The following is a 27,615-nucleotide window of genomic DNA, read 5'->3' as shown; positions in this document are numbered from 1 at the left end:
TCCTGGTTTTCTTCAGTCCAGTCTGTAATTACTGTTGCTGGCTACACTACAGTGTGTGCATTTCCCAGCACTCCCAATGTTTTCCTTGTGTTGTCACCTTCCTATTGTATTCTGATAGCCTGAAGCTATGCGCTCTGCAGAAACAAGTGAAGACGTTGCGTCACTGGTTTGACACTAAGTTCAGCGTCTTCAGTATCGTCAGTGTCAGTTATACTATTTGTGCTAGATAGGACTGGCTATTTGAAGTAGCATATGGTCACTTTTGGGTTGTCATATACTGGACATATAAATGTATTAAACTGATTATTTTGGGATGAGAACGGCAACATTCTATAGTTATTTACAAACCCAATGAAAGACCTCTTAAGTATATGTACAGCCAAAGCCTGAGCCTGTGGACAAACAATCCACACCGTGCATTGCACACCATGCACCACTGGGTAACATGTCCCTTCATTACAGGAAACATGGACTGTGGTTCATTTTCCGGTGTTGTAAATATTCACCATGGTACCAAATATTTATTAATCTGCTGCTAAAAATAGTCCTCAACAAATGTACTTTACTTTTGTTTGAGTAACCTTTGCGAAAAACTACAGTGACCAGCTGCTCCTGTCCCATTTTTCAAGATTTCAGTCTCAAGTAGAAGTGATGTTTCTTGGGGGCAGAGAGTCACAAACAAGGCTGGGAAATTGGAAAGTAACACATAGTTGATTTTGCATGGGATTTGTTGACAATATAAGAAATGTAGAATAATCCCAGCTTTGTCCCGTGCAACTTGAAATTCACTTATTCCTTGTCTGGTCATACATGTTGTAGACAACTAATGATAAGTTATATGAAACTATTTAATGAAACGCTTAAGAAAATGTGTGTGTTTTATGGGAAAGTAGGTGGATTGTATGTCTATAAAAGCGGGCATGTTTTGCTGTTTCTTTTTGCCTTCCAGGTGTAACAGGTACATTTTTCGCATTCCTAGCATTCTCCCTCTATCATACTGGAAAATGATAGCTTGCTATGTCTCTCAGACACACAGCAGTGCTTTTACTTGTATACTCCATCACAAATCCATCCTATCGACGCATTTCTCTTTGGGCAATGTGTCACTGTACAGTAAAATAGACATAAATAATGGTAAAATGATACATCTGGAGATTGTGCTTCGAGAAAAATAGCAGAAATCACTGTATAAATTCCTCACTCAATTAGCTGCAGTCAGTTTCACTCAATGAGATCATGTTGGAAACAGGCAGGAGACTTAAAACATTTATGCCGTTAAACTCTCTGATCCTCTTAACCATTATATGGTTTGGTTCGGCTGTGATGTACAGTGTGTGTGTGTGTGTGTGTGTGTGTGCGTGTGTGTGTGTGTGTAAGCATGTGTATTCTTTCCGCTTCGTCTGTCATTAGTTGTATTTTTACAGCCGTTCTGTGGGTTTGATCTGTCTGCCCACAAGTGACTTTCCATTCTGTCAGACTGAGATGGTGAAGTCATGGGACTCTGTCTGAGACAATGTAGTTTGAGTGTTGAGCATTGACTTGGCTATGAAGACAGTAAATGGTACCTTTTCATTAGTCCTCGCAGGCTCGTACAGCAGATGGTTCCAATAATTGTGCCTTTTTTTACCACTTTACTTGGACAGAAATGTGAACGCATAAGTGTGGTCAGCATGTCTTTGTGTGAACTTTCCTCCAAAGGCATGAGAGATTATTGAAAACTGGCCAAAATTTAGAATAAAATGACGTCAACGAAAAACTATTAGCTGTTCCTGTGAAAAGACAGCCACAAATGAAAATGGAAGTTTGCCTTTGTAATATCATTGACCATTTTATCCTTTTTTGGCAGAAATTCGCATCTCACTAACTCAAATTTACTTTAAACTCCACTGTCAAAAGACATAACTCGGCAGAGGCTTTATAGAAGATATTATGTAGGCCCCAAACACCCCACATACCACATGGTAGAATACACACCAATTTTCCCGTCACAGTCTGCTGCCATGCATGAAAGATTAAAGCACCTGCATCATATATCATACCCGCCTCTGTCATCACTCGTCACTCATTGACAGTCAGAGAGTAAGTACCCCCAAAAAACTATGGAGGTGGTCCTATGACTACTTGGCTGGTGGAGCCAGTGAGAGGGCTAGCTCAGTGTTAGACTCATGCTGATGGAGCAGATCAGAGCTCTTCTGGCCACGTGGCAAAGGAATGTCAACTCACTGATTCTGAGGCTGGGTGTCTGCTGTGAAAGGCCTTGGGAGTCTACAGGATCTACCAACAAGACATGGGCTTTTTGAGGTTACAAAGGTGTGTGAAGCAGGCTGGGGGTCACTTGAGTGTACAGTATTTCTACTGGCTGGTCGGTGTTCCTTTCTCTGCCTAAGTCTTTCTCTGAAATGTAAAACAACAACAGGCGCAGCATCAAAACAGGATACAAATGCACCCTCAAACAGGATCTTGTGCAAAGTAATATGCTAATTTTAGCAGAGGCACAAATACTGGTGCTTTGGGAGCGACATTCAAAACCTCACCACATTCAAATTGCAGTCAAAAACATGGTCATTGGATACAGTGACTACCTTTTGCATGTACTGATGTATTGTCCCCATTTAAAGCTCTCTATGGGGCATTTTCATGGCAGTCATTTTGCTCCTGGAGGGCCTTGGTTAGGGTGTGATAGTAATGTTATTGTAGCTCACAGATGAGTTCAGTCAGGCTTCTTGAGGAGTCGATCAAAAGGATCTTGCTCAGTCAAAACAAAATGTAGTGGAAAAGTGAAAACTGATGAGATGTCTACATTACAGATAGAACCTGAAGTAAAATCTGAACTGGGACATCATCAGTGAGGTAAAAGATCCACCTACTACATACCCTACTGATAATGGATTACTGTGGGGGTCTGTTGGAGCCCTGCACTCCTAGCCCGACCTCTCCTCTAACCCTGCCCATCCCGCTCCATGGGACATTAAAATATCAAAGGCAGACTTCTCCCAAAACTCACAGAAGCTGTGGTCTCCACCCAAGTGAGCACACACATGCTTAATGCAGAAAATTTCCACATTTTGCTTTGATGTTGAGTCCTGGCACAGATTTTCTGGTGTGATTTTCAAAATGCTTGATGGTTGATTGGAGGAAAGAGAAAACAATGCTGTATTTAATTCTGTTGGTTCAGCTCTGTTCTGATGGGAGTGTGTGTGTGTGTGTGTGTGTGTGTGTGTGTGTGTGTGTGTGTGTGTGTGTGTGTGTGTGTGTGTGTGTGTGTGTGTGTGTGTTTTAGAAACAGTGTCTTTCACACGCACCCACATATGTAAGCATACTAAATGCACAAGCGCAAGGTAGACTATAAAGCATACATACCCAATCCAAGCCAGTCAATCTGTGTGAGTGAGGGATTGCATTACAGTTAGTTTCAAAGACCTCTCTTTTTACTGCTGAAAACACTGTCTGGTTTTCCGCTGGAATGAAAAATACCACAAGACAAATACTTTTCCGGTCTACTCATCCGTGGTCAGTGCTGCACTCCAGGAATGAAAGGTGCTTAACAGAAACAAACAGTGGCCATCCTCTGGATTGCAGTTATAGGGAAACCACTTTTTACCATGTTGAATACAGTACTGTATGTAAACAGTAGAAATGTTATTTATACAGAACAGCAACATGTACAATTTTTGGCAAGAAAATTCAGCTCTTTGTTAGTGACGACTCAATACTATGTATACTGATATAGCATATTGTTGATTCCCTGGAGCCAATGCGTTAGCCCTCATTGCCATTAAGACAGTTTACACTTGGAGTGTACTACAGAAATATACAACTGAAACCCATTCAACAATTGCTACAGTTTGCTACAGAGTCCCAATATCTTGTAACAGTATCATATAATTTTGATTATGTGCCCCATGGTCGATATCTCATGTTGAAGTTTTAATGGTTTTGTTCTGTGTAAAGCTATCACTGAGCCTTGAAGCCATTGAAATATTTGCTTCTATCTAACACCAGTAAGTCCAGTCCTAAACCACAAACAGCCCCTTTTATAGGCTCACATAGTTAAGCCTCTGTGAAGCACAAGTAGTAAATATGCTTGACGGCTGTCTGATGACGACAGACTGAATCATTTTACTTCTACTCTCTGGTATTATTTATCCCACAGCCTTGCCTCTGCTTGAATGTTATCTTGTCAATGTGGATGCTTCAGCCTGCATGCCGACTCTCAATGACATGAGTGTTCTCTTGATAAATCGGTCATGTAAGTTGGAGTCATAGAGCAGATGATGAAGCTGCGTTTTCAGTTTAATTTAGATTACTAAAACATTCTAGTCTGCAACCTATTTGAATTGACTGAAATAATGAAACATATCCAGGCTAATAACACAATATGGAAAAACCAGATGCCCAAAGCCGTCTGTGAGAGACTCTTTGCCATGAGATGACATCAGACTCTTATGTGTCTTGCCTCCTCAGAGTGGGCATGACAGTGCGGGCCAAGCTGAGGGTGTAGCCACATCTGGCAGAGAGTGCTGAAGAAAGCAGGAGCCTGAGCACACCATACCATCTACTGCGGCAGGGGAAGATGGGAGAGACAGAGGAGGATAATGTGGGGAAACTTTTTGAGAACTTCCTCCAGGCCTCGACCTGTAAGGGGACCCTTCAGGCCTTCAATGTCCTCTGCAGACAGCTGGACCTGGACCCTGCAGACAGCGCCACCTTCTACAGCAGTCTGAAGGCGAAGGTCACCACCTGGAAGGCCAAAGCACTATGGAGTAAACTAGACAAGAGGATGTCCCATAAAGAGTACAAGAAAGGCCAGGCCTGTGTGGGCACCAAGGTAAATTTATTCATTTGTTTTCCACAGCTGTACTCTGTGCCATGTTTACTAATCATAGGCCAATGCAGATAGAGATTATGAATTTATAAAGGCCAGAGATGAAGATATATGTAAATTGAAACACCATAGAAGCTGCCAACTATTGAGTAGTGCCTGCCAACTATTTTCCAAAGTAAATCATACATTTATAGGTTGATTTCCTGCTTTCCAGTTGGCTTTGTTTCTTTCAGATTATCATGAAAGTCAGTCATTTTCGTTATTGTATGAGACATGAGGAATTTGCATTGCTTTGTCAAAGTTATGTTACAGTGATAACATACTTGTTCTACCAAGTCTACTCGGTGCTGTGTTCCATGATCCTCCACCAACCAAGGCAACTGCCCAACAGCAACCCTTTTAAAGCAAAAAACAAGACAATACACACCAGCTTTTCATGGTGACCTTAATTGCTTTATTAGTTACTTCAGTGTAGGACAATATAACTTGTGAGTGCAGTGCTTTACAGCAGCCAGCACCGTCTTATCTCAGCTATATGAGCAACTGCATGTTTTCCACATGGTTCAAACTGCAGCCAGTTGACAAAATGGAGGAAGAGGTGCTTTGATTAATTCTCTGCATGTTAATTTTAGTTTTTTTTTTAATTGCATAAAAAATATGTGATGTGCTTTGGAAAATATTTGACGTTACTCATTGGTGAGCTGAAACATTGAAGGCCAAATTTCTGTTGTTTTTTCCATGAAAAGAAGTTGTGGATATGAATAGCATTGCATGTAATAATCTAAAAATATCAGATCCGTATCATATTTCATTAATGTTGACATTTTGCGATTTAGGAAATGGCTTTGTGACTTAAGCTCACATGGTTCCGTTTTTTAAAAAAGAAAAAAACAGTCTGCACTTTGTTCCTCCTCAGGACTGTTGATAAACTGCAAAATACCACAGCTGAGGCAAAGTCATAGTTTGCAATATAACCTCTGCCTGTCAAGACACAGCCCATCAGCTCCATTAACACACACTCTTTCACTGCAAAACCTCCCAACATACAGGACAGGAAATTAAAGAGATATACATTGCTTTGTAGTGTTTCTCTCTCGCTCTCTCTCACACACGGGTGCTACATGACAAAGCGGTACAGAAATGCAAACATTGTGCCATGTCATTTCATAGACAAATGCATCGCTGAACCATCAGTGAATCCACCACATGTAAATGTATTTACTATTGGAACTGTACAAATGCTTTAAATTCACAGCAATGACCAAGTACATTAAAGGCAACAAGCAACAGATGGACACATAATCAAATGAAACATAACACAGAATTTCATAAAGACACAGAAGAAAAACAGCTCTACATCTGTGCACTGCCTCATCTAACCCTGCAGCCAAATAACACAATTCAGAAAGCAAATTACAGACAAAGAGGACATTTTGTAAACACGTGTAAGAAGAGAGCTGTGGAAGAGCTGTTCTTGAATTATGAAAAGATGGCTGCAGCGAAGACAAAGAAATCATGTCAGGGTGGTGGGGTGCTTGGCAGTGAAGGTGATGAGGGAAAGTAGGAAAACCTGGAGGAGTGTGATTACCTTTCAGGCATCAGCTGTCTCCAGCTTGAAAGAGTGTTTTTATTGCACAGAGAAACAGACAGCATCACTCAGCAACTATGAATATTTGGCCCCAGGTACACTGAGGGTGTGCTCTGCTCTTTATAGGCTCTTCCTTAAAGGTTGGAGCCAGACCCAGGTTGTTATTAAAGAGTGTTTAAATGCTCCAGTGTGAGCTCAGTTTTATAGGTTCTGTCTAATTTAAGCCAACACCAAAATAAGTAAAAAGAGAGAAGGTCAGCGTTTGAAGAAGGTGAGAAACTTCTGAGGCAAACATTTTAGGCTGGATTGTGTAATTCTGACAATCCACAGGGTTGAGCTGTAAAATAAAAAGTGTTACTGTGTACCAAAGTAGTAAACCAGATGTACAAACCGGGGATTGTGTGCATTATTTAAACACTAACTTATTATGAATTTATGAGACTGCATTTTCTTCTCAGAGCCAGAGATTGAAGAATTTGCTCCTAAATTTTAACCCATGTACAGCACAAGTACACTGTGACGCCTGTTTTATTCAAGACAGACACTCTGCTTTTACTTGATTGCTAATTTCTCCTCTCTCTGGGAGAACCACAAGGTGATGACTCGTGCTTTCATGGCAACTGAGTTCTTTAAACAGTGACAGATGTGAAATCACTCAGCACCTCGTCTTCATATTCCCGCTGTGGCAGCAATCTTTAAAGGATGTGATGTCATCCGTGTTTTATGACCTGACGCAGCTGGCTGCTGTGACACTGACACGTAACCGCAGTGCGTTTCTTCCTCATAAAGTTTTACTGTGCACAAAAGAAGTTGCAAATGGATCTTTTTTAAAATCCATAATATGGTGTTGTGAAACAACAACAGCTTCACCTCCAATGGATTCATGTGAAGCCCCACAGTCAGTGTGCTGGTTAGACCACACTGTTGTTGGAATCGGCCTCTGCAGTTTGACAGTTGTGTTTTAGGTTTGAAAAGATATTGTTTGAGAGCCCCACAGAGCTGAAATGATTTGGCAATTAATCATTCAGTCAAATTTGATGTTTCGAGCAAAAAGTTTCTCAAATGTGAATATTTTGTGCTTTTCTTTGTCAAATCTGCCCGAAAAATAAGTGTTTCTGGGTTTTTGTCTGTTGGTCAAACAAAACAAGTAATATAATGACGTCACATTGGGTTCTGGGGGATTGTGATTGACGTTTCTCACTTATATCCTGACATTTCATAGACCAGATGATTAAGAAACCGTCACAATAGTAGCTTTAGTTGCCTTACATTGAAATCAAGATGCTGTGATAGCAAAGAGCTCCTTGTATTGGCCACACTGTCCACTGAGGTGAAAAATACTCTGACAGAAAGGGTTCATTAACAAGGCGGGTGAAAAAGTGGCCACGACGAGGTGGAGCTGGGATGAGAGCGAGGTCACAGGTGGGAAGCTGAAAGGAAGTGTGTGTGTCCTGACTCAACAGATGTGGAGCGAGCTGTCAGGAAAGGCTTTGTATCTGGAACAATATATCAGCGAATGGCAAAGGGCTAAAACAAACAGCCTGTTAGTGCTACTGACTGACAGATGAAAACAGTTACATGAGATTAGATAGAAACATGCAGACTGTGAACGAACATCTGAATAAACTGAGTTAGTATTGTGCACATTTGACGGCATCCTTCCATCTGTCTCTGGCTGTGTGAATAGCCAGTACACTTACTCACACTTTGTTAGGAGAAAAAAATGACTGACTTGTCCAGGCAGCGCTTCCAGCACCTGTGTGTGTGCTTCACACCTGAGATTACCTCATCCTGATAACTTCAGGCAACACAGGATGACACATTGTGTTCATCATCACCCGCATCCCCTGTGAAGCCACCCCGGAATTCAGCCACATGCTCACAGAGGGAGAATATGGAATGACTAAAGCAACAATCATCTTGTTTTCGGTGCAGGAGCAGAGAGCCATTTATGGTATGATTTGGGATTTTTGGTCAGCTGGCCCTGGGTTCTCCGTAAACAGCGCCCAGTCTGATTGTCTCACAGAACTGATATGGATGGTTGGCACCCCCTGACTCTGTCTCCACTTTGTGTTGTCCTGTTGGTGACACACAGGATGGCATGAAGTTAGTCCTTGTGCTCAAATATGTGGCAAACCCCTGTCTGTAAACTGGTTGATTTTAGAATCTGGGTTAGGAGTGGTGGCTCTTTATTTCAAACTTCAGACATGGTTTTGTTCTGGATTCGATGTCACATCTCCTCTCTACGCAATTTTCCAGAGTGCCTCTTAACATGTTTAGAAGGAAAGAGGATACAGCCTGCCAGCACACATGCGTCGGTTCTTTCATCTATCATTCAAGAGGATGATGTCATGTTTGAGCCCCACATTCTCAGACAGACGCTGTAACCTCAACAAACTGACTTCATGCATTTTTGGGTGAGGCTGATGCATGAATAACACCTTGGGTAAAGGTTGTAATAACGGTTTAGGTTGATGAAAGATGTTGGCAAACAATATTTAGCCACTTCTAAACGCTCATATGTTTTACTAACAATCCAGCAGACTGGAATGATCGTCAGAGTCCGTCTATCCTGCTCTAGTGAGACATACTAAGCCTCTAAATGCTCCAGTTGTGCAGTAAACTGCTGCTCGCTCTGTGTAGGTGTTGTAATGCTCGTTGATATGTTAATAAACAAGTAGGATTCATCTCAGCCTCTCAGCCTTCTGTGATTATAGACGTCACCACGTTATAGCTCATTTCTCTGTGCCTTGTGTGGGTAATGATGGCCATTTCTCATCTTGTTTAGTGCCTCATCATTGGAGGAGGCCCCTGCGGCCTGCGGACAGCCATCGAGCTCGCTTTGATGGGCGCCAAAGTGGTGGTGATCGAGAAGAGAGACTCCTTCTCGAGGAACAACGTGCTGCACCTCTGGCCCTACACCATTCATGACCTGCGCAGCCTCGGGGCCAAGAAGTTTTACGGCAAATTCTGTGCCGGAGCCATAGACCACATCAGTGAGTATCTGACTTCACTTTGTATCTTGTTTGTGTTGCTGTAATAGTGTAATGTCTCTACTTGGATTTTGTGCTACCCATCTTGTCCTTAAATGTTACAATTTACTTGTAAATAACCAAAAATTTTGAGAAAACTTTGTTATTACTTTACAATGATGTGGTGTATATCGTTTGTCTTAGACCCTTTAGTGAACCTGTGTTATATATTCAGACACATATAAACATGCAGTATAGAGTTAGTATAGTACACTATTGGACCATAAGTGGAGCTGAGGGATTGACTCCAAAACCATTTCAAAGAGAAGGAAGTGAATGTGGAAGGAAAATGATCCATATTTCTAGAAAATGATCAGTATTAGTACTATAGAGGACATAATGGTAAAATAATGATATATTATTAAATTTCATTGAGTTGCCCCCTCATTTACTTTAACATCATTTGAACATTGATTCTTTTAATCTTTCCAACACTACAACGAGGAAAGGCAAAGGTTCAGGAGAGCATTGGTGTTCAGGCCTCGCTCTCAACAGCGTCAAGACAACATAACAGAAAACACAAAGTTTGGCAGTGTTGTACATCTGTATGCAAACAATGATGTGTGTGTCTGCTTCTAATAGGCATTCAGCAGCTGCAGCTGATCCTACTGAAGGTGGCCCTGATTGTTGCTGTGGAGTTTCACATCAATGTGGAGTTTGTGAAGCTGCTGGAACCTCCGGAGGATCAGGAAAATGAAGGTATTCATCCCCATTTTCACTCCAGTTACGCATCCAAACAGTAGATTTAATGGTGCGTTTATATTCACCCGCTTGTCAGTTGGTTTTATGACCTACAAGCTTTGGGAAGATGAGGAGATTGAAGCAGCTGGAAACAATACGACTGGAACATGAAGCAGGATGAGGCTGGGAAGTTTAATAAAGTGTGTAAAGCTAGATAAAGACATCAGGCTGCGTCCTCCAGCTTGTGAGACAGATACTCTGTGGCTGCCTTGAGGATCTGTTTTCACTCTCTCTCTCTGTTGTTTGGTACTCTTCTTCCAGTGTGGTCAGGCAGCAAGGGACTTCTCACCCTGCAGTATTTAATTTCCTTGACAGCCACCAATAAACAGGAGTCAAACATTGGCAACAATCTAGTTTTTCATCAATTTAAATGAGGTTAACGGAGGTCAAGTGTACTGCCTGATTTCCCTGTGAGTGCTCAAATGCGCTGTATGCCTGCTCTGTATGGCACCTACTTATCACAATAATACCAGTGAATAAGCATTGTTTCCTTTGTTTCAAACAAAGTGTTGTTACTGTCAGCACGTACACTGCACTGTACTGTAAACTCTCCGGAAGAAAATAACTTGCACACTGTTGTCAGGTGTTGTCTCTCCAGCTGTAATATCAATACGCCGATAACAGCGAGAGCCTTGCCTAAATTTGGACGCAGACTTATCCCTCCTGTTCTGCTGTGACGGACTTAGCTGTGCCCTTGACATCATGGAATGCATTTTCCACATGGTGATGTTACACAACAAACTGCCAAGCTGTGACTGTGCTGGTCTCACACTCCTGCAGCACCAACGCTGGCTGATGTTAAATCTGAAACTCATCTGTTGATCAAGTTTGCAGGCCAGATCTAGTGCACGTTGCTGAGACAGTGCATCTCTGCACTGCGTGAACATAAGAGTCATCTTTATTTCCTTTCCTTGCTCTTCGTTAAGCATTCCTTTTTGAAACGTAACATGAAAAGACACGTCCACCCCCCCTTATTGTCTCTGTCTCTGCGTCCATCTCTCAGGTGTTGGGTGGAGGGCTGCAATCCGACCTGCTGATCACCCTGTGGCTAACTTTGAATTTGATGTCGTGGTGGGGGCTGATGGACGAAGGAATACTCTGGAAGGTGAGAAGACGGCAAACAAAAGGGGTGAACAGTATAGATAGCTCAAGGATGCATTTCACATGAGGCTGTTTACATACTGGCCTCATCTTGTTTTTAACGACTGATCTCTTAGCTTCAACAGTAAGAAAGTGCTGCATGTAGCAGCTTGTGTTTTTCAGCAGAACACATTATTTGAGTGTCTGTAACAGATACGCAACATGCTTGCTTGATAGTTTCTGTCTCCAAAATAGTTTTACTGTGAAGCTCCTGTATGTGTTTAACTCTGAAGATCGCAGGAGCATCATGTGGAACAAAAGGTAATGTTTTAGTATTGACTTAACTCAGATAAAAGCCAGCACACATTCTGTTTAATGAATAGTCCGAGACATCCAGCAGGACTATTTCTGGACTCTCACTTTGAAGAAGTGCATTATTTTTGTTGTGAAGCTATAAATGAAACTCACCTTTTGTCAGCTTACACTCACATGAAACCATTGATCTCTCCCAGTGGGAAAAGCTATACATCAAACCCTGAGCCACTGTACAGAAATAGAGCAGGGCTGATGGCTTAGTGCAGCAGCTGATGCATGCATGCTGGACTCTCCATTTTTCTGTCTCACTGTTTCACTGTCTTTCCTAAAAATGCTGTCATCTAAAAACCAATTGGCATCAGATGCTTATTCCTAAAAAGGGCATTTTGGGGCAGAACAAGATGTTTAGCTCATTCTTCAATTATGAAGAAGCCTGGGGGAAATGATTTTCCCCTGCAGTCCGCCTGCTTTTGAGCTACTTTTGTAGCCTAGATATGGTAACACAGAGTTAAACACAATGAGACCTGCAGAGGGGAAAACCATCAATTTTAGTAGTGACAGTATGGAGGAGTGGTAAGACGAGTTTAGACGCTTTTGCCCCCAGAAAGTACCATGACTGTTATTCATTTTCTTTCCCTCCTGCACTTACATCTTTAGAATGACTGACACTTTTAGTCAGTTCTCGCCAGTTCGGAAAGGTAAAAAAGACAAGGTATTAAAAGACAATACCCATCCCAGCAACAGTCTGTTTACTCTGCTGCCATCTGGCAAGTGATAGAGAAGTATCTGCTGCTGTACCACCAGACCTCAGGACAGCTGTGAGACTCCTCAGCTCATCCTCTGCACCACTCCATCATAAAAAATAGTTTTTAGTAGCATAAAGGGACTACACCTTGCATTTAGTTGTGCAACCCTGTGTTAAGGATTGAAAAATAAATGAACCTTGAAACTTTGAAATCCTGCCAGTAAAACCTGATTTTAGTCTATTTGATTTGTGCTTGGGGAATTTGGTTTTTCCTGTTTTCTGATTCAAAATATCTCAAAAAGACAGTTTTCAAGAAATCTTTTTCAGGTTCAGTTTTGCATAAGGTTAATTGAATGGGATTCCTTGAACATATGAATAAAACAAAAAAAAAATCTACATTAAGCTGATTTTTTAACTCTTAAACCATGAAGTAAATTGTTGATAAAATGAAAGCCTACTGCATGTTAAGAGAGTGTTCAAGTGGCCCTTTACTGCTACTCCTTCAGTTCTGAAGGTTAATTAAGCACAAGGCATTTAACTTTGACAATAGCATTTAATTCCTGGTGCTTTTTACAATCCATGGCTTTTGTTCACTTGGCTATATAAAGGCTCACATTGGTAAGGTGCCTCTTATCTGAAAATAAGTGCTTTTTAATCATGGTGCTGGATATCCTTTGGTTTTAACAGCCAAGCCTGGTTTGCTCCCCTCTGTTTCTTTGTTTTCATTCTTTATCCCACTGTCGTTTTCTCTCTCAGGTTTCAAAAGAAAAGAGTTTAGGGGGAAGCTGGCGATTGCCATCACAGCCAATTTCATCAACAGGAACACCACTGCAGAGGCCAAAGTAGAAGAGATCAGCGGCGTGGCCTTCATCTTCAACCAGAAGTTCTTTCTCGACCTCAAAGAGGAGACAGGTGGGAGAGAGGCACAGTCAAACTGTGGTGTTAGCTGGCAAGATCTGACAGAAAGGCTGGGTTTTTGCTCTGTTTGCTCTGGTTGTGTAATCAATGACCACTGATGAAATGATTTTGGGTGATCCTCTCAGCTTCCAACAGTACAGATCGGGAAAACACGTGACCAGAATTAAACACTGATGGCTTTGAGTCCGTCACTTCTAATGTCCACTACAACTGTTTGATGCCCCACTGATGCTCTTTGGAGTTTTCAGTAATTCTCAAACCTTATCACTTGTTGCAGGTATTGACCTGGAGAACATTGTCTACTACAGGGACAACACCCATTACTTTGTCATGACTGCCAAGAAACAGAGCCTGTTGGACAAGGGAGTCGTCATTAATGTAAGCGAAACATGAAGGGCAACTGTCCGGGGTCCGTTGTGTCATATTTTTGTTGGTTTATTTAATTTGATCATTGTAACAAGCAATCAATATCATGAACTACTGTACAAGCCACTACTACTGTATAGTGCAATGAAATTCAAGAGCCCTGCAATAAAACTAACTCTTTAGAGTTTTTCTTTATTGTTTGTGAGTTCTGTGTCTGATCCGGTTGACTTAACTATAGTAATTTCTGACATTGTATTTTGTGCTGTTATTTCATGGCGGCTTTCAGCCTGAAATGCCTTTTTGTTCCATTTGATTTTTCTAAAATTGTTGGAAATGTGGGCAGTACTTCAGAGGTGTAGAACCAGGCACAATCTGTCTCTGGTGTCTCAGAGCTGCTGAGCTCAGACTTGCTCTGTGTGAACTTCTCCTGACTGTCATGCTTCTGTTCAATAGGATTACATAGAAACCCAGATGCTGCTGAGCAGTGAAAATGTCAACCAGGAAGCTCTTCAGTGCTACGCCCGAGAGGCTGCTGACTTTGGCACCAACTACCAACTTCCCACCCTGGATTTTGCCATGAACCACTGTGGGCAGCCAGATGTAGCAATGTTTGACTTCACGAGCATGCACGCCTCTGAGAACGCTGCTCTGGTCAGGGAGAGATTTGGACACCAGCTGCTGGTAGCACTGGTTGGCGACAGTCTGCTAGAGGTGAGGAAGGCCAAGAAGTATCGAGTTAAGTCAAGTGAGCTCAGTTCAGGTGAGTGCAGGAAAGGAACAGGGTGTGGTGGAAGAGCAAAAGAAGCTCTTACACAATCTGGCAGTCATAGCTGGAGGCTCCGTTTTCCCAGGCCAGATGCTGTAAGGCAGGGAGTCTGTGAGAGGAGAAGCGTTGGTGTTCCTGCTCCACTCCACCTCCTTCCTGTGTACAGACTCATCCTTGATGATGATCATGCTAGTGGTCATTGAGGCAGTTCAATTTTTCAGCACCGGGATGATTGTGGTGTGCTGAAGCAAGTCTTTTGTAATGTAGTGCTTGTCGCACTGTTTGTATATTATGTAATGTCAGTCTATGCTAGATCACCTGTTTTGTTTTGTTTTGCAGTTTCAAAATCATGACAGTCTGTGTGCACTAAACGTGCACAGCATTGACTGCACAGTATTTGCAATAGTGATTTCATCACTTCAAAGTAATTTAAAGTGTTGATGTTTTGTCTCTTCATGTATGCTGACACACAGTTATATTCATATATTCATATATTTGTTTTGCATTCCTGTGCAGCCCTTCTGGCCCATGGGGACGGGTTGTGCCAGAGGCTTCCTGGCTGCCTTTGACACAGCCTGGATGGTAAAGAGCTGGGCTCAGGGTCGGTCAGTTCTGGAAGTGCTGGCAGAGAGGTGCAAACACATGTTCACTGCCTTTGAGAAATATGAAAGTGTGTTTGGTTTGCATGTCTGTCTCAATACCATTTAGTATTGTGTGTTTAGACTCATATAAATGACATCATGTATCTTGCACTATGTGTTTCTATAGGGAGAGTATTTACAGGCTACTTCCGCAGACAACACCTGAAAATATTGCCAAAAACTTTGAACAGTACACGATAGACCCTGCAACTCGATACCCCAACCTCAACTCCTCTTGTGTCAGGCCACTCCAGGTGAGAGGGAGGACTCGCTTTGACAGTCACATTCTTACCGTCTGGCTCATTTGTTAGTGATTACACACAGGCAGTTGAGTTTTGATTGTGAAAATGTTCCCTTTCCTTCCTGTTACAGGTGCGTCACTTGTACATCAGCGGAGAGCTGAATTCCTGTTCTCTGGAACGTGCTGCCACCATACGTCGGCCTGTCAATCTCAGCAGACGAGGTGGGTTTAGCAGGAATGGGCAGATTCCTGTGGGATGCTTTTATGAGTAATCTTGTACTTCAAAGCATGACAGCTGCTGACTCTTCTTCAGATTATTTAGGGAAGTAGTCTGAATCATTGATAAGAGGCTCCTTTCCTCTGTTACTTTGAAAGGATCCTCAACAACATGTTAGCGTCAAGCTTTCTTTTCCATTTTTAACTAAGAGTTGGCAACAGATTAACAGTATTCTGATAAAATGTACTGTATGTGAGGCACAAAGTAAATATTCATCCTCCTTTGTGACTATCTGATTATAAGGCTGCAGAATTTACAATGGGATTATACAGTATATGAACTGGGAACTGACAGTAAAGACAGAAGCTTTACATGCTCAGCTCAAGTAACTTGAGTTATTGACCAAAGGCACCAAAAGAACAGCATGTCTAGACAAAGATGTGTACATACCTCAGCACCCGCTCCCAGCATTTCTGTCATGACCTATTTACTGGCATACCATGTGTTGGTCCATACTTGTGACCTCATATCCTGTTCAGCCTGAAGTGGGTGATTTTTGTTACTGTATTGTTTTCTTGAAAAATCTGACTTTTCCTCCATGCTTGTTTTTGTAGAGTCGGAGATCAGACCGGCGAGGCTGCTCACCTGGTGCCAGAAACAGACAGAGGGCTACAGGAACGTGATGATTGCAGACTTGACGTCTTCTTGGAAGAGCGGCATCGCCCTCTGTGCCCTCATCCACAGGTTCAAACCCCAGCTGATGTACGTAACACACGTGAGATAATATCAGTACCAGCCTGCTGCGCTACATCTCTCCCTCTAAAACCAGTGTCCAGTATTTAATGCATACCTACATTCACATGAACAAACCTGCTTTTACTGAGAATGAACTCTACACCTCTTTGCAACAAGTAGTTGTGAAGAAATCCATTTCTTGTGGGTGTGTAAAATATGCTTGGCATGAGAGAAACTCTTTAATTTATGTGTACTTTCTGCTGTGCTCTTTCCCTCCTCCTCACAACTTGTAAAACACTTGACCCCTTTTTAAGAGGGCGATTGGTGTGAAAAAGACCTCAAACATAGCTGTCCTATCGGTAAAGATAGCTGGTAGTAAACAGAGGAGTTTTCAGAGCGTAGCTGTGTACTGTGTTCACATATTTTAACCAAGGGCTTTGGTCAATGAGTGCATCAGCTCTACTGAGGTAAATACTGGCTGCTCCAAGGGCCTGTATTAATGTGGATTACAACTTATTATTGAGTAGTATTTAATTCTAAATAATGGCCCTTTCTGTCGGTTGATTTGGAGCTGTGGAGAAATCTCATGCAGGACTTAGTGTGCTTTGGTGCCCACTTAAAGGACAAAATCCTCCCTAAAAACAGAAACTTCTACCTTAGTTTTCACTTTTTGGGCTTACACTGCCTTACACAGCATGGGATTAGTCAGTGCAACTGTAGATTAGTACATTTACAAATCTAATTATATCCTCTCACTCTTAAATTATTGCCTTCATACCTCACCACATGCCACTACAATTTTATGTGGTCCTGTAAGTTTCCAGGAACCACTGGCATTTTTCCCCTTCCCTCCTCCATATGCATGCCTGTCAGCAGACTGCAGGGAGGGGAGAATGAAAGAGAAAAGAAAGAGTGGGCCCCTGTACTTAGAGAATAACACCAAAGTTTGTATGTACTGCTCTCTACTTTACATTATTTCTAAGGGTGTCTGCACACCATCAGTGAAGGTAGAGATGTCAGAGCTGGGGTTTGCTGCCATTTCCTCCTGCAATTAGAGGAATAAATTCCTCTACAGGCCTGACAATTGATTGAGTAAGATATGTTCCTGTGTTAAGTCATGTCATTGTGCTTCTGTTAACTTCTGGTAACACCTACATTTAGACATTAAAGTCTCCATCAGGAAATAATCCTTTTGGTTGCAAACAGTTGCAGTTACAAACCTTATTGTTACATTCCTGTCTCGTTATTCAGGGCATCTTAAATAGTTATGGTACAAGAAGATCTGCTTTTTAGAAAGCAGCAGAAAATGAAACGGTCTAGAAATGTGTCTGGGCTGACACAGTGACTATATGTTTTTCCCAGCTGCTCTGCCATGACATATGTAGCTTGAATCTTTTTTCATTACCCTCCTCTTACTCAAGCCACCATTACTCTCTTTTTCCATCAGAGACTTTGACTCTTTAAATGAAGAGGACCCTGCTGCAAACCTCCAGCTGGCTTTAGACATCAGTGAGCGTGAATTTGGGATTCGATCATTCATGTCTGTGAAGGAGCTGAGTGACGACCAGGAGCTGGATAAGACCAGGATGATCACCTACCTGTCCAAGTTCTATGAGCTCTTCCGTGGCACACCTCTGCCTGCCTCAGGTAGCCTTCTCCACTGTACTCCAATCCACTCTACTCTACTTCATTCCACCGTAGCCTACTTTGCTCAACTCTACTCAACTGTACTCTACTCTGCTCCACTGGACTAGTTCTACTTGCTCTTTTCTACTGTATTCTAGTATGATCCAGCTCAGCTCTTCTATATTTATACACTTTTGTGCTCAACTCTGTTCGACTGTATCCCACTGCTCTCTCCAGTATTCTACTGTCCCCTACTAAACTCTACTCGACTCAGCTCTACTCTATTGGACTCTACTATTCTCAACTCAGCTCTGCAGTTCTTTACTCTACACAACTTTATTTGACTCAACACTTCTGACCTTGGCTCTGCGGTACTCTACTGTAGCCTGCTCTTCTCTATTCTACTAGATACAATTCAACTCTGCTTTACTTCATTTGACTCTACAGGTTTGACTCTTCTCTACTTGACTCTACTTGACTGTATTTCATAGGTAATAGATGCTGATGCCTGTTGTTAATGTACTCTTTTTCTCTCCTTCTTTGTTTCTGGTCCTCATCTTCTTCATTTTCTTATTGTATGGCTAAATATGTAGAAGCAGTAACAACAACAACAAAAACAAAAAACCCAGTAAAAGAGAAGGTATTGAATTTCATTTGGTTTCCGGTTAAAAAGGCGTGTGTTGTTCAGTCCTTTAAGTCAAATACAGTGGCACGAGAGGAATGTGTACCAGAGCTGTGGACTGCAATAGTGTAAAATTGTTGACAACATGAGACAGCCTGTCTCCACTGAAGGGCTATTGAATACTTACCTATACGATCTTGTTATATTTAACCTCAGCCAACCCTTTGCCTTCCTCTGACATGCAGCTGAGTCATTAAGAAATGCTTTCTTTCTTTAGTGGAACATTTCTCTACAAAGACACAGCAGCTCTCCTTTTTCCAGCCCACTCTAACTTTCCCAATCTATATGGTCATTATTCACCGACATTATCTGACATTTATGGATGTGCGCTGTGGAAACAATGAAAATTCATATGCAGTCATGTGTTACACCGCAGGTTCCAGGGGAGCGGATGAAAACAATGAAGATTATCCATCTAAGGAAGTCAGAAGTAATAATAATGTGCTTAATCTTGCACTGCCCAGGAAACGGGTACCAAAGGTAACTCCACAATAAAATATTTAAATCTGATGTATTAAATATAACAAATTGACTGTCTGTGACATTATCCTCATTTCCTGTTCAAATGGGATTGTACTTTCAGGATGAAAAGAAGTCAGACGGTACAGATCCCATTTACAAAAGGAGGCGGAAATTCTGCAGTTATTTGGAGGAGGTTTGTTGTGAAACTACCTACTCGTGATTTCAGACTTAATCACTATGGTTGATATAGTAGGATCATGTCTGTTGTCCGTCTCTTATTAGGCCACCAATCTGTCAAGTAATGGTCCCTCGGTGCGAGAGGCCAGAGAGCCCAAGGAGAACAAAGTGCGCTCAATGGCTACTCAGCTGCTGGCCAAGTTTGAAAGCACACCCAGCTACATCACCCGCAGACCACAGGTAAGAACACAACAGACTTCATTTCATTTGGTTTTATTTCACTGTAAGATTTCAGTTTTCATTGTAGTCCTTACAGGCTGTAACTGAGTATATATGTATGGATATACTGTATGTATGCATCAGTCTATCTACAGTATTTATCTACAGACATGTACTTTGTACACCTTTCCTGCCTGCTTATTATTACGAATGGCTGCTTGCCCTCTTTTTCACGGATCATAAATGTGTTTTAAATTTCCCTTGTTGCGAGCTGGAGCACTGACCGTGGTCTGTGGTTTTAATCTGAAAAAACTTTCCTTTTGCTAATGCTACAAAGTCATCTCTTGTCTGTTATTTCCAGCGTTTCATCTTTCCAGCCTTTTCTATTTCTGTGCCTTTTTATTTACTGTCCTTCTAACCTTTCGACAAAATCTCAGTCAGACTGTGAGAGGTCCTTCCCGCTGCAAACTCTTGACCTGACTGAGAGCCTGCAAATTAAACTCAGGCCTCCAGTCCCACCTAAACCTCCTCCTGAGATACGGCTAGTCTGGAGCGGCCAGACAGCAGTTGATACACACAAACAGGTATTGGAACAGTCTTAAAACTAGTTGTAGACAGTCCTACTGTCCCAACACATGTATTAAATTATTTCTATTATTACTTTTTCAGGCGCACACTCTATATATGCACATATACCTCTCACACACGTTTTTGTATTGAGTGAAGTATGTCTGGTTGTTAGAAGGTATACTTACATAATGTTTGCCCAATAATCTTAAAAAACCAGACAAAAGAGCTTTGCAGTTGCTCAAAGCATTGTGTTCATGAGATAAGCTTTTTGAATATCTTACCCACAAGGCGAACAACAAGCAGCCAGAAAGTGCCAAGAAAATGATAATGTGGATTTAACAGTCTCTTTCATTTAAATGTAGTTGTTGGCCCGTAGGTCTCAGATGTCAGACTGGCCCAAGAAGAAAGTTTTAAAACAGTTACCACTTGCAAATGCATTACCATGTGATGATTACATAACTCTGGCAAATCATGAAGCAGACAGAATATTATCTGTAATGGGTTACCTATGCAAGTTGATTTTCATGCTGTGCTGGCATTACTGACGCCTCAAAAAATGTGCGCTATGCTTTTAAAATGGTTATCAGCCTCGTAAAGTATTTGTGTAATTAACGGGCTGAAGCATATGAAAGCACCTGTATGGCTCTTTAAACAATCTACAACCTGCTGTATATTATCCCTTTCAGTTTGAAGTCAGTATCAGAGAAGCAGCACAACACTTAGTCCACCTGCCTCCAAAGACTGTGCCCAAACCCCAAGTCCAGCCTCAGTGCCAGCATCCATTTTCTGTTGTGAAGCTCAGACATGTTGATCAAACGCACACTGAGACAAAGCCCCAGCCTCAGCCTGAGAGTGCAGACCCCCCTGCTTCCTCTCCGTCCTGCCAGTCAGCCATCCAGTTCATGTCGAGAGTCCTCCAGCGCCTCAGGGAGGTGGATGAACACATCTCTGAGGTGATCACTGTCTCCTCTTTCATATCTTTAACTTCTTGCTTCTGTTTACGTCTCTGTCCTCTTTTTAAACCCTTGTGATTGCCGCATGTTCTGATCCCCAAAAAAGGCCCCAGTGGAAGGTGATTATATATTATGCTCTGATTACACATTTAGGCTTGTGTAATGTGTAGTTGGATGGCGAAGTCAGCCCCTAAATTATCCAGCCTGACGAAAATGGCAAGAGCAGACCTACAGACCTGGCACAAGCTGAGACAGACATACAAGCAGATTATTGGCCAGTCTGTGTCCGTGTGGAAAAGGACCACCAGGGCCAGGCTGCAGGCACTGGCTTATGTCTGCAAATAAGATATTTAGATTATTCATTATTTCATTTGCTGAAAGTCTGCCTGCCTTGGCTCAGATCAGTATCTCAAAAATGTTCACCTTTTCAAGTCATTTAGCGTAGAAATTAGGGTTTTTGTTGAGAAAAACGGTGACCTGAATATTAAAGTTTCAATTGCAGTTCAGCTTGTTTTGAGAATTTTTGTAAAATACAGGGACAGACAATATATTTTACACTTCATCAAGATTACTTTCAACAGATCACTATTGCTAACACTGCCATAAAGACAGTTTATATTACTACTGTTGGTCAAACTTGTACATATTAGATTATTTTAAGTTTTTTAAAAATCCACTTGCAGTTTGAACACAAATGACTTGGCTTTTCTGGAGCTCTGAAATCTTTCATGTTGAAACTAACTGAACTTCATGATGAAGGCTGACAGTGTTTTCATTATTGTTAAAGGAAATTGGGAATGCACATATTTGGTTTCTTGCCAAGTGTTAAATGAAAAGAGTGTCACTGCTCCCATAAGTGTGTGTTAAATACGGAGCTGGGCCCAGGAGGTGATTAGCTTAGCTTAGCACAAAGTAGGGGAAACAGACAACCTGGCTTTCTGTGAAGTTCAATTATATGTCTACCAAAAACATGCTAATACATTTTGTCTCATCTCTTAAATTCTTATAACAACCATCTCTTTGTGGTTTCAGGGAGAGTTTTGTACTGAAGCTATTTTTTGGATAATAACACAGAGGTGCGGTGACTTGTCACTGTGAGGCTGCTGCTGTTTGAGAAGTGCTGATTTTTGAACTTTGGACAGAGCCATGCTGTTTGCCCTCTGCTTCCAGTCTTATGCTAAGATATGCAAACCACCTAATGGCTCAAGTTCCATACTTAACGTTACGTACTTAATGGAATTTGACAGTCACTTTGACTCAAAACTCAAAGACTAAATTCTTCACCATATGACATATGAGCGTATTTTGGCTGAAATGACGTCCTTGTCTCTGATTTCTCTGCTGGGTCTGTGTGGCTGTCTCACATTTCTCATCCAGTACAGTATGAGTAACCACATCAAGTCCGGTGTGAAATTAATGTAATAAGGCAGCCTTCGTTCCACACAGTGACGTTATTCTTCTAATTCTGACAATACACACCTAGCTGTCAAATCCTGCTTCTTATTGGGAAAGTAGAACAGACAGGTCTTTCATCATTTGGCTGTGTAATGTGTATTAAATGGTTATTAGTCTACCTGATCATATCTACACGCAGAAAGCTCCACATTTGTTGGTGGGAGAATGTGTCTCATTGTACTGAGGACAGGAGACTGATGCCCTTTCTTTTCTTCCTGTGCTCCGTCTCATCCTGCAGAAAAAAGCTCAGACACAACAAGCTAGAGAATTTCACACAAAGAGTATAAAGGAGAAAGCTGTTCACCTTACTGGGTTGTTCTCAGGAGACAGCTCAGCTGTACTCAAGGTGACTATCTCAAACTTGATCTGTGACCCCACCCTGGCCTTGTGTTTTGTGCTACCTGCCCCTCACAGTGTGTTTATTTGCATGCGGAAACATGTCATGTTTGGGATCACAGGTGGTACATGCAGCCAGTTTTCGCCATTGTCCAGTATTTTGTAGAACAGATGCTTTTTGACTGTTAGATATACCTTCTGTCATAGCAATTCAATGACATTTTTTTAATCAAGGTAGGGCTTAAAGTGGCTATATAATATTTTTATAATAATGTATAAAATGAATGTCAAAGGGGTCGCTCATAGTGATGAACCTACAGAGAACTATCACTTGAATCTGCAGCTCCAGCACAAATCTACACTCCGTAATATGCCCTTTTTTATTACATATTTCTTATTTTACAGTGACTGCTTACAGCTTATAATTTTGTCCAAGCCATTCATATATAATGGAGGTAGACTAAATATTAGAAACACTTAATATCAGTATAGCAGAATGAAATTTAAACCACAAGCAACACCCTCAAAATGACCAAAAAGCTAAGACAGTATCTCTCTGAAAAGCTTCAACAGTAACTGAACATGATAAACCTGTGAATAAAATTCATGGCAGGGCTCAGATTTATCTTGGTGTACCTAATAAACTGGCAAGCAGAGTTCATGTGTATGACATCATGTTTGTTCCAGTAGTGAAGTCTCAAAACATCATCTCTAAGCAGTGCACATAAAAACCTCCAGACACAAACAGGGACTAAAGTAACATGAAAAAACAAGCATCTGAGCCCAAGATTTACATTGTTGTCATGTATCTTCTTAATTACAATAGACAGATTTATGCAAAAGGCCTGCTGCTTTGCATGAGAGCTGTGCTTTTAACTGCTGTCTCTGCCCCTTGTGCTTTTAATTACCAGCAGTCGTCACAGAAGAGAAGCGTGTGTTCTTGTGGTGGCACTTTGTGGCTTTCTCTGCTCCACCCATCCCAAACAGCCCACTGCAACTCAACATCCAGATGTTATAGCAGGACTTACACTAGTTTAAAATAAAGGAGCAACTCCCAATGCAAAAGGATTAGCCTTTTTTTAATGTTTGGATCAAATTTGATTCCTGAAGAGCAATTGGGAAACTATTTAGACATGATAACCTTTCTCACTGAACCGTGTGTGTTTATCCGTATAACCTTGTGATTATCTATAATTGTCTTACTTGCTTTCCTTAACTGTGTTTTCTTCTCGGCCACATGTTAGTAAGTAGTTGCAAAGGAGTCTGAGGCTGCAGGCTATAAGCAAACAAAGTGGCCAACCTCTCTGATTTCTGAACAAGAAGACATTCAGGAAATGGCATTGACAAAAAAGAAAACACCTCGATCTGGGTGGAAAACATTCATTAACACAGCTGTGTGGTCCTCATCTTGTGCTCAAATTGTCACACTTTCATTCTTCCTGCATGTAATACCCACCTCTGTTTTGACTAAGCATGCTGACACCTTCAAGAGTAACTAAGCTGAGGTCATCTGACTTCATCACTGATTTTGTTCTCATGTTTCTCATTGCAAAGCTGTACATAACAGCCTTGGTCTTGCCAAGAAAATACATATTGTCTTTGCACTTCAATTGACTAGTGGTTTTAACATCCTCAGAGGTGGTAAAAATATGGCAAAAGTTTGTTCCTGACCTTGGAAAACAAATCCTAACTCATGGACCACTTGATCGCTTTTTGACCTTGAGTTAAACATAAAATGGCAAATGTGGAGAAGTAGAATTAGATTAAATGTGCTATTTGCAGAACATGCAATATAATATTCATTTGTGTGTTTTCATGAGTGTATAATGGCCTGAAAATAAGAATTGTTGTGTGTTCATTACTGTTGAATCACCGTGAAATGTGTCTGACACCTGTTTCAGTCATCTGAGGTATTTAATTAGCTGCGTTGAAGTCGTGGTAAAAAGTAGCTGAATAGAAGGATCGAAGTCGGTGATTCAGCTGATGTTATAACGAGGTTGGGGACATTAGTGCTCCTCCTCATCTGCTGTCCTGACTTCACTGTTTTCTTCTCTGTTTCCCAGGGCGGCTCGGTGCGAAGGGCGTTCCCGCCTTCAGGTGACAAGTGTCACGCCTGCGAGAGACGTGTTTATATGGTGGAGAGGGTCTGTGCTGAGGGGCTCTACTTCCACAGGGAGTGTTTTCGCTGTTCGACCTGCAGCTCTGCGCTGCGACAGGGAGCACACGCCTTCGACTCTGAGCAGGGTTCGTATCATTAAACATCATCTGTAAACAATATTTGATCTTCTTCTAATAAAAACGTTCGGTATTCAGTTGGCTGCTTTGCACTGATGTTTGCTGTTATCTAACAGGGAAGTTATACTGCAAACTTCATTTTGATCAGCGCAACAATGTGACTAACCTGCGGAGGAATTTGTCCCGGCTTTCAGTGAGTGTTTTGCATTTCTAACAATGTATGAACAGCAATATATTTACTGTAAAATATCTAACTTCTCTGTCTGTCACATCCTTTCTTAGAGCCGTTATGGAGCTGGAATCCAGGAGCAATGTGCTGATGATGGACAGCACTCTGAGTCCAGCAGCACAGCAGACTTGCAGAGTCCATCTTCAGCAGGTACCTTCAGCGCGTTCGTAAGGAAACGCCTGAGCTGGCCCCTGAGTGTGACTCGTGCTGTGTGTAACGCCCCCTGGTATCTGTCCAACCGTGTGCGTAGTACAGCACAGGCCCTCACCAGCCACCTGAGGGACAACGCCCAGGACTATGCGTCCCTGTATGAGCTACTGAGCATGAGCTTGCCCCTGCTGTTCGTTTTACAAGAGGTACTGCTGCAGATGTACGCAGAGGCTGTGCCTGATGGGCCCAGCTGCATACAGCCTCTACTGCTGTGGCTGCAGGAGCATGTAGGCGACAGGCTGATGTAGACGCTTAGCAGACCTCGGGTGTTAACATTTGACCCCAAATGTCATCAAATCAGTGGCTGAGTGGCGCTTTAGCTGGACCTGATCTCATCTAATTATCATTTGTAGCCGTGCACAAGCACCTTTTTTAATGTTTACTTGCTTTTTATGATGATACTGTAGGTAGATTTACTCTCAGTATGCTGGATGTAGTTGTGCGTCAGCCAAAGAAGAGACACTGTAGGTTGCTCATGCAACTTTTTGCAATTTACTACAGGGGGTTGGGAAGGTTTGGCATAATGAAAGCTACACCAAATAATTTGCAGTGGGTTTGACATGGAATCTGTGCCATACCTGTAGGGTAAAAATAAGTTTAGAACAGGCCACAGTCAGTGCGTTAAAGGTATACTATGCAGGATTTTCCTCAAGAAACTCAAAGACTCAGACAAAAAGACCTGTCACTGCTGAAATGTCCAATCATCTTGCTGTAGAATTCAACCTTTTACAAACTGTCTTTTAAAATGGACCCTGCAGTTAAAATAGCTTAACTCAGGTTATGACTGACTAACTCAATGCACTTTATGTTTGAGAACTGGCCCATGGATGTCGCAGTAAACTGTCACAAAAGATGAAAGTCCGGGCAGGTTTTTTTTTGACTCTACATATGTGCTCCCGCCATATGTTAGAAAAAGACAATTTATACACACACATATGCAGGTGTATGTGCTTTACACACATGTCAACAGTTTGCTCATGATCTTTATTCAGTCTGACAGCTCAGTTTACTTCCAAAAGCTGTTTTTATACATTTTTCTGTCCAGAACACCAAAGAATCTCTCTTGACGCTGTGGCGTTGAGAGCTTCCGTCTCAGTATTTACTTCTACTTTGCTGCCATCTACTGTTGACTCTCAGAAAAACCATGAAGGCAAAGTAAGATACCCTCACCCCTTCATTTTTCAAACCTCTCCCTGTACATCACCACCAAGACAGTTAACGGTTTAAATCATTGATTTCTGAGATATTTGCAGACTTACTGTAGACAGTAGGAGCTGGTGAGCGTGCTGTGATGTGTTTGAATGTGCTTGCCCCTCTTGCCATTATTTTATTGCATGTTGTTGGAAGACCAACAGCAAACCTCTTTGACTGGAAGCAACACCGTCGCTTCCTATTCACCTAATGATGCTCATGGGGCACTTTAGATTTTTAGAGTATTTTGTTTCTCATTAGAAAATGTTTGAAAATGACATTTGCAAGAACTTCAGCTATTATTTGAAGTGTTTACAGCATGACACGCTGGATATGCAATGTGATGTTTGTGATTTGTGATCAGCTACCTAATATTTCAGGTTGAATTACTGAATCTGCTGCATGTTAAATGTCTGGTTTACAGCGCAGCGAAAGACTTCAGTGTTTTAAAATACCAAAGAACTGTTTCCACACACACTGACTCAGCATTTATTTTATAAATCTGTATAACAAGATGAGACTCATGCAAACTGTAACATGTACGATGGTGCCAGCGTACAAATATGGTCTTCATTATGAATGTCAGTATTTTGTTTTCATAAACATTTTCTACTTTTGTGCTTTCATCTGTTGTTATTTGTGTCTGAATGTTCTGTGTTTTAGATCATTCAGCTGAAGCCTTTTATGAAGTATGTGAGCCAGCTGGATGGTTAGGGGAAATGACATTTTGAAGGTGATCACGTGCATGGTCACATGGTCGTGTGTGATGTGATACTGACTATAAATAACTGATGCAAGGTGTCTGATATGGCTTAACAGCGTTTACAGTGCTGAAGCAGCTGAAGACGTTTCTTTGAAGTGACACTGAGTGATTAAACTCATGACTAATTTTCAGCTTCGGTGTTCGTCATTGACCGTTGGGAATGAACTCCTGCTAACTAATTCTGGTTCAAGAGCTCTGAATCGCTCCCTACGTCTCCTGTGTTTTCAGTGATTCAAACAGAGTGAATAATGAATTAGAAAGTGGAAAGAAATAAGTCATCTGGTTTGTACAAACCAG

At 41.7% G+C, this 27,615-nt stretch overlaps 1 protein-coding gene across 2 annotated transcripts in view; it reads left to right on the top strand.

Moving 5' to 3' along the window:
- The window catches only part of mical2a (microtubule associated monooxygenase, calponin and LIM domain containing 2a), a 31,579-nt gene extending 4,398 nt beyond the window's left edge, over positions 1 to 27,181 (top strand). Inside the window, exons 2-22 of one of the 2 annotated variants that reach the window (XM_070965055.1) lie at positions 4,465 to 4,828; positions 9,202 to 9,409; positions 10,028 to 10,144; positions 11,190 to 11,291; positions 13,083 to 13,238; positions 13,522 to 13,622; positions 14,064 to 14,321; positions 14,893 to 15,008; positions 15,145 to 15,271; positions 15,390 to 15,480; positions 16,090 to 16,237; positions 17,658 to 17,857; positions 18,895 to 18,998; positions 19,102 to 19,173; positions 19,263 to 19,397; positions 19,814 to 19,960; positions 20,633 to 20,899; positions 22,593 to 22,700; positions 24,754 to 24,934; positions 25,042 to 25,118; positions 25,208 to 27,181. In XM_070965055.1, the coding sequence (XP_070821156.1) occupies positions 4,574 to 4,828; positions 9,202 to 9,409; positions 10,028 to 10,144; positions 11,190 to 11,291; positions 13,083 to 13,238; positions 13,522 to 13,622; positions 14,064 to 14,321; positions 14,893 to 15,008; positions 15,145 to 15,271; positions 15,390 to 15,480; positions 16,090 to 16,237; positions 17,658 to 17,857; positions 18,895 to 18,998; positions 19,102 to 19,173; positions 19,263 to 19,397; positions 19,814 to 19,960; positions 20,633 to 20,899; positions 22,593 to 22,700; positions 24,754 to 24,934; positions 25,042 to 25,118; positions 25,208 to 25,612 (3,375 nt within the window). In that variant the 5' untranslated portion in view covers positions 4,465 to 4,573 and the 3' untranslated portion in view covers positions 25,613 to 27,181. The remainder of the gene's footprint in view (positions 1 to 4,464; positions 4,829 to 9,201; positions 9,410 to 10,027; positions 10,145 to 11,189; positions 11,292 to 13,082; positions 13,239 to 13,521; positions 13,623 to 14,063; positions 14,322 to 14,892; positions 15,009 to 15,144; positions 15,272 to 15,389; positions 15,481 to 16,089; positions 16,238 to 17,657; positions 17,858 to 18,894; positions 18,999 to 19,101; positions 19,174 to 19,262; positions 19,398 to 19,813; positions 19,961 to 20,632; positions 20,900 to 22,592; positions 22,701 to 24,753; positions 24,935 to 25,041; positions 25,119 to 25,207) is intronic. The other variant, XM_070965063.1, reaches the window with a different exon arrangement.
- The last annotated feature ends 434 nt before the right edge of the window (positions 27,182 to 27,615 follow it).

The sequence above is a fragment of the Chaetodon trifascialis genome, chromosome 1 (assembly GCF_039877785.1).
Source record: "Chaetodon trifascialis isolate fChaTrf1 chromosome 1, fChaTrf1.hap1, whole genome shotgun sequence".
Classification (NCBI taxonomy): domain Eukaryota; kingdom Metazoa; phylum Chordata; class Actinopteri; order Chaetodontiformes; family Chaetodontidae; genus Chaetodon; species Chaetodon trifascialis.
Note: the sequence above shows the minus strand (reverse complement) of the source record. Positions and strands in the feature narration are given on the sequence as shown.